Source organism: Rhinopithecus bieti, unplaced genomic scaffold (genome assembly GCF_001698545.2).
Source record: "Rhinopithecus bieti isolate Rb0 unplaced genomic scaffold, ASM169854v2 scaffold_45182, whole genome shotgun sequence".
Taxonomy (NCBI): domain Eukaryota; kingdom Metazoa; phylum Chordata; class Mammalia; order Primates; family Cercopithecidae; genus Rhinopithecus; species Rhinopithecus bieti.
In genome coordinates this window covers 809-7,588 of record NW_016860043.1, presented here as the reverse complement: position 1 = coordinate 7,588, position 6,780 = coordinate 809, and the positions used below count along the sequence as shown (strand labels likewise).

At 36.3% G+C, this 6,780-nt stretch overlaps 1 protein-coding gene across 1 annotated transcript; it reads right to left on the bottom strand.

Moving 5' to 3' along the window:
* Window positions 1-1,492: 1,492 nt before the first annotated feature.
* On the bottom strand, window positions 1,493-5,920 carry LOC108525382 (transcriptional regulator ATRX-like). The gene is made up of 3 exons (XM_017866379.1): window positions 5,791-5,920; window positions 4,519-4,695; window positions 1,493-1,558 (listed from the first exon to the last, which is right to left on the bottom strand). Exons 1-3 carry the CDS (start codon window positions 5,909-5,911, stop codon window positions 1,506-1,508), a joined length of 351 nt encoding a protein of 116 aa, XP_017721868.1. The 5' UTR covers window positions 5,912-5,920; the 3' UTR covers window positions 1,493-1,505.
* Between the last annotated feature and the right edge of the window lie 860 nt (window positions 5,921-6,780).

The window sequence follows — 6,780 nt, the reverse complement described above, 5'->3', positions numbered from 1 at the left end:
TTACCAATGACTCGACATTAAAACAGAGCATTATAAGAACATCAGAGGTATATGTGTGAATGGATAATACATAATATAGAATATACCAGTTAATGCTTTACATGATATATATAAATAAAATTCAAACATATTTCACATGTAATTATAAAACTGTGGTTGTACATTAAAATATAAGTATTCAATTGTACATGAATTGACAAAGTAAGAATAAATTGCCTGTCAATAAAATATATGTAATTACCAAAGGTAAATTAATGAAAAGAAGTTTGGCTATTCAAAACAAGCAAGGTAGGCTGGTCAAGAAGGAATAAGATTACAGATTCTCTCCTCCAATGATGACACAACCAAAGAACTTGAAAAGGGAAACGATAATAGGCAGATTGGAGACTGAAATCAAAACTTGAATAATGACCCCTCTACAATTGGTGGAGGGGAGACAGCTGTGAGTGCATATGGTTATTTTCTTTCTTTGTTTCCTGGTTTTGACCAGAAGGCAGGCTAAATTCCAAAGGTATGCAGAGGGTACTGACAACAAGACTGTGAAGAAAATCCCTATTTCTAGCCACAACACCAGGAAAATCGGGTTCTACATGTGGAATCCTCAATTTTTTTTCCTCACAATTAACACAGTAATGGAAGCATATAAAACTCCAGGAGAAAACCTCTTTTGGCCAGAGGAAGCAGGGCAGAAAAAATACAAGATAAGCTTAGAACATCTTATAGTGCCAGAAAATAAAGCAGTGTTCAAACATGGACAGGCACATGTTGAAAGGACACAAGATTCAACTTGAAGGAGCTCCCAACAACCAAAGCTAGAACAATTTGAGCAATAAAATAAATGGTACTATTGGATTATAACTGGTAAAATAAAATCTATAAGTCATATTGATATAAATAATGCAATAAATAAATAGGGGAAAATAATTCTTCCTTACAATTACTAAATGTGGAAGTAATGAAATAAACAGAAAATTACAAGTAGGCAAATACCACAGTACTAACTGCTTCACCCAAGATGAATACTAAAATTAGTGGGCTTAAGTATGATAAGAAACAATATATGCATGGTCACAAAGTATCTCCCGATAAAATACTAAATATAAACAGAAAATAATATCTTCTTCTTTACAGTGGAAAATACTAGCAGACACCAACTTAAGCAAGTAACAAAAGTTAATCGTGAGAGTAATAAGACATATTGATGGCTGGGCATGGTGGCTCACCCCTGTCATCCCAGCACTTTGGGAGGCCAAGTTGAGAGGATCACTTGAGCCCAGAAATTTGAGACCAGCCTAGGCAACGTAGGGAGATTCTGTCTCTACAAAAAAAAAAAAATTAGCCAGGCATGATGGTACACACCTGTGGTCCCAGCTTCTTGGGAGGCTGAAACGAGAGGATCACTTGAGCCCAGGAGGTTGAGGCTGCAGTGAGCCATGATCGCACCACTGTACTCCAGCCTGGGCAACAGAGCGAGGTCTTCTCTCAAAAAAAAAGACATACTGGCATCATCTATTCTTGGTATCATGCACTGAAGACACAACATCACTTCTGTGGTATTCTGTCAAAATGCATAATAACCTCAATTCAATCATGAGAAAACATTAGACAAATACATATCAAGGAACAGTTGAGAAAATAAGGAATCAACACTCCACAAGTGTCAAGGTCATCAAAGGAAAGACTGAGGAATTGTCATAGACTGCAGTAGATTAAGGAGACATTATAACTCAATGCAATGTGAGATCCTGGATTGAATCCTAAAGCAGAAAGAAAACTTTAGTGGGAAAACTAATCTCTGAATAAGATCTATAGTTTACTTCAGAGGTCATAAAACGGTTTATGTAAAAGCTTGATAGTAAATATTTTGACTTGTGGACCATATGGTCTCTGTTGCAACTACTCGTCTCTACTCAACTTTGCCATTGTACATATGTGAAAACAGTAAATTAATGAATATGGCTGTGTTTCAATGAAAGCTTATTTATAAAACAGGCAGAGGATCAGATGTGGCACACAGGTGCAGTTTGTAAACCCCTGGCTTAGTTGATAGTATCGTACCAATGTTAATTTCCTGGTTTTGATCATTGTACTATGATAAGGTATTAAATCAGAGAAGCTAGGTGAAAGATACACAGAACTCTGCACTATTTGTGTAACATTTCTGTAAATCTAGAATTGTTTCAAAATAATTTTAAAAAAATATATCATAACCTGAGATCAGAATCAAAGTTCTATTCCAGTGAAAAAATGGGAGAACATAAACGCTAACAGAAATGCTATAAATGGGAGAACATAAATGCTATATAGAATATGTGGGGGGAGAGGGGAACAAAGAGTTATTGTTTAATGGTTAAAGAGATTCCATTTGGAATGATGACACGTTTTGGGGCAGATAGAAGTGATGGTTGCATAAAATGTGAATGTACTTAATGTTACTGAATTGTACACTTAAAATGGGTAAAATGGTAAATTTTATGTTATGTATATTTTACCACAATAAAAAAAAAGAATAGTTAAGCAACTGGAAAGCTGGGAGAATATCAAAACACACATATATCCCTGCATTCACACACAAAAAAATCCTGTAATTAAGTATAATTTTAAGCCTAGTATTAATTTTTCACCCAACATTTAAAAATTTTTGAAATCTACCAAAAATGTGAAAGAATTATTGAATGAATACTTGTATGCCTTATCCTAAATTCATTTATTGTTAGCAGTTTACCACATTTGCTTTTTTTNTTCATATCAATTAAGAAGACCTAACAATTCAACCTCCTGTAAGACTTAAGTCAATCTTCCTCTTCTCCAACAACCCCATTTGTCATCAACTACAGCAATACCTTCCAAACATTCAGTGCCTTCATTCTCACTGAATAAGGAACTAATCTAATCATATGATATTTTTTATTAAAATCTTTCAATAGGAAAAAAAGTAGTCATGCTGAGGTTGTGATTCTTGGGTGTTAGTAATCAACACCTTGTTCCTTGATCTGGGTGCCCTACGTTTACATCAAGATGTCTACTTATTGATAATGTGCACTTCTTTGTACATATATTTCAAATAAAACATTTTTTAAAGTGGTGGTAATCCTCTGTGATTATACTAAAAACTGCTAAATTGTATACTGTAAATGGGTGAACTGTGTGGTTTGTGAGTTTTATCTCAATATAGCTGTTCTATAAAAAGTTTAAAAATAAGGCCAGCACAGTGGCCCACGCCTATAATCCCAGCACTTTGGGAGGCCAAGGCAGGTAGATCACCAGAGGTCCAGAGCTCAAAAATAAATACAGTAATTTTAAAAAAAAAAAAACCTTTTCAATGGCTCTGCATCCTTTAGAGCCTATTATATTTCCCAAACACTTGCAAAAATGCGTTCCTATTCCTAGGTGGCAAAGAAGAGTTCATCTGCCATCCATGGGTTGGGTACTAACAATAGTCTTCAAAATTTACCCCTAGTCATCAAAAAGTCAAACAACAACAACAACAACAAAATCCTTTGTACTTTTTGTTACCCAAAATTCACAGGCAAAATTTACCCAAATTAATTGCATCTTCTACCCTTCTACAGGAAAGCACTGCTTTCACAGTTTTATATGCAATCTTATACTTTCTACATAATGTTTATTTTATTAAATCATATTTATTTCTCTTTATAATCTAATGGTTAAAAATATTCTTTGTGTCATCTAAAGTTTCTGGTTTATCTTCCCACTCTAAATTATTAATTTTCATCTCATGTGATAGTATACCTGTTGCCAGTGTACTGACATTTGCTTAATATAGCTAGTCAATTGTTTGAGTAGATATGCTTAAATTTCTTTCTTTCTTTTTTTTTTTCTTGGAGACAGAGTCTCACTCTGGGGCCCAAGTTGGAGTGCAGTGGTGCTATCTCAGCTCACTGCAACCTCCACCTCCCGGGTTCAAGAGATTCTCCTGCCTCAGCCTCTCGAGTAGCTAGAACTACAGGCGCGTGCCACCACACCCAGCTAATTTCTTGTATTTTTAGTAGAGACAGGGTTTCACCATGTTATCCAGGATGGTCTCAATCTCCTGACCTTGTGATCCACCGGACTCGGCCCCGCAAAGTGCTGGGATTACAGGTATGAGCCACCGTGCCTGGCCATATACTTAAATTTCATTACTATAATTAGTTTACAAAACCAGCACGGTTTTTTTTGTTTTTGTTTTTGTTTTTGAGACAGGGTCTCACTCTGTCACCCAGGCTGCAATGCAGTGGTGCAATCACTGCTCACTACAGCCTTGACCTCTGGGGTTCAGGTGATCCTCCCACCTCAGCCTCCCAAGTAGCTGGGACTACAGGTGCACACCACCACGCCCAGCTATTTCTTGTATTTTTTGTAAAGATGGGGTTTCCCTATGTTGCCCAGGCTGGTCTTAAATTCCTGGGCTCAAGTAATCTGCCCACCTCAGCCTCCCAAAGTGCTAGGATTACAGGCATAAGCCACTGTGCCTGGTCCAATATGTTCTTTACATTCAGCATTAAAATGTCTTACCCTTTCTTCTGTTTCTGCCTTTGACTTCTTTATGCTCTTTAGGCTTTGTCTTTTTTTCTTCTCCAGATTCTCCGTCACTCACAGTCAGTTTGTGCCTCAAAAGCCTATGTCTGTATCTTGGCTTCTTAGATTCTTCAGAATCTGAATCTGACTCAGAATTGATTTGATTTTTTGCTTCTAAATGAAGAAAATAAATCAATAAAACCTTATTCAGTCTTTAAAATGTCTTGTAAATCTATTTTGCCTGTTGACAACTACTGCAACTTACGAAAAAAATCAGTTATACACACACTTTGGTATCATTGGTGTTATCAGGTAATCTCACACATCAGACTTGACAAATTACTATTATTAAATATTGACTAAATATCACCTATATATTTATAGAAACTTTTATAAGGTATAAAATATTTTGCTTTGAAAATCATCTGTTTAGGGCCGGGCACGGTGGATCACGCCTGTAATCCCAGCACTTTGGGAGGCCGAGGCGGGCAGATCATTTGAGTTCAGGAGTTCAAGACCAGCCTGATCAACATGGAGAAACCTCGTCTCTACTAAAAATACAAAATTAGTAGGGTATGGTGGCACAGGCCTGTAATTCCAGCTACTCGGGAGGCTAAGGCAGGAGAATCACTTGAACCTGGGAGGCAGAGGTTGCAGTGAGCCAAAATTGCACTATTGCACCCCTGCCTGGGCAACAAGAGCAAAACTCTGTCTCAAAAAAAAAACAAAAACAAAAACAAAAAACAAAAAACATCTGTTTATTGGCAGTAACTGATAAAATTAGAGTAACTTCCATAATTATTACAAGCTATTCAAGAGAAGTCGTGGTAACAAAGTCTTAAACATTTTCATGAACTCTAAATGCCTGTATTAAGAGATTTCTTTTTCTTCTTCTTCTTTTTGAGATGGAGTCTCGCTTTGTCACCCAGGCTGGAGTGCAGCAGCACGATCTCGGCTCACTGCAACCTCTGCCTCCCAGGTTCAAGCGATTCTCCTGCCTCAACCTCCTGAGTCGCTGGGACTACAGGCACGCGCTACCACACCCAGCTATTTTTAGTAGAGACAGGGTTTCACCATGTTGGTCAGGCTGGTCTCAAACTCCTGACCTCAACTGATCCACCCGCTTTGGCCTCCCAAAGTCCTGAGATTACAGGCGTGAGCCACCACGCTCAGCCATATTAAGATATTTCTTGGTCAGATATTCTTCAAAGACTGAATTAGTCAAGGAATCAAACTATGACATTATAAACTTCTCTTTGGGGAGCTCACCCTCATCTCCTGGGTTTTCTTCATTTTGTTTTCCAGTTCTTTTTTTCCCTTCTTCTGGCTCATCATCTGAAGATCCATCCTCATCAGAGGAAAGATTGGCTTTAATTTCTTCTAAAAGCATCTTCTTGGCAATTCTTGAGAGTAAAAAAACAATAAAAAAAGAACTATATATCTGGGGGTGAAATATACCAAATTAAAAACAAAAACAGACTTCTTGGCATCAAAATAGAAATAAATGTGCCAATAGATTTTACATTGTAAATAAACAATTAGCAAAACCATGTTTTAACCTAAGCTATAAACAAAAACTTTTGAAAATGTTCTTTACACTTATTATTTCTCAATTCTATACAATTCTGCAATATACTGAAAACTCTGAAGGACATATTCTATTGACTATTTTTACTAATTGCAATTCGATGCTGGATAACCTCCCAATCCTCTATTTGCTTTGCTGACATCATCCTACAACTACAATGTCAGACAGGTCAACAATAGTAAATGAACTTGTTCAGACACATGGCATTCCAAGATAATTTAATTCACGAGAGGTTTAATTCAACAGCAAAATATATTCTTGGAAAACCAATGTGTAATAAACCACTATATAATAACACCTTGCCTCAAACTAGAGGATGATAGTTTTGGACCTTAATTTCAATGTACTACATAAATTCTGTTAACCAGATGAAAGCATACACAAATGCTAAGTATTGCAGCAATAAATAATCTCTAATAATATTCAAGACAGGGGAAAGAAGGGACATGATTGCTATTAATTACATACATGGTAAAAAGAACACGAATTACCATAAATGGGTTACTTTAAAAAAAAAATAGTGCAGTTGTTTCACTCACAAGAAAATTTCTCAAGATGCTCCTCAAAGACCAATTTGCTAATGGAAAATCAATTACTAAAAGCATAAGAAAACACTACTTTTACTTCTACCATCATATGTTAAAATAAAATATATTCCTAGGAAATCTCCA

Coding starts and splice junctions, on each gene's coding strand:
- LOC108525382 (XM_017866379.1), bottom strand. CDS start 5,911: ATGCTTTTAGAAGAAATTAAAGCCAATCTTTCCTCTGATGAGGATGGA. Junction 4,696..5,790: donor AGAAAACCCAGGAGATGAGG/GTGAGCTCCCCA, acceptor TTCTTCATTTAG/AAGCAAAAAATCAAATCAAT. Junction 1,559..4,518: donor AGGCAGAAACAGAAGAAAGG/GTAAGACATTTT, acceptor GCATTTTGACAG/AATACCACAGAAGTGATGTT.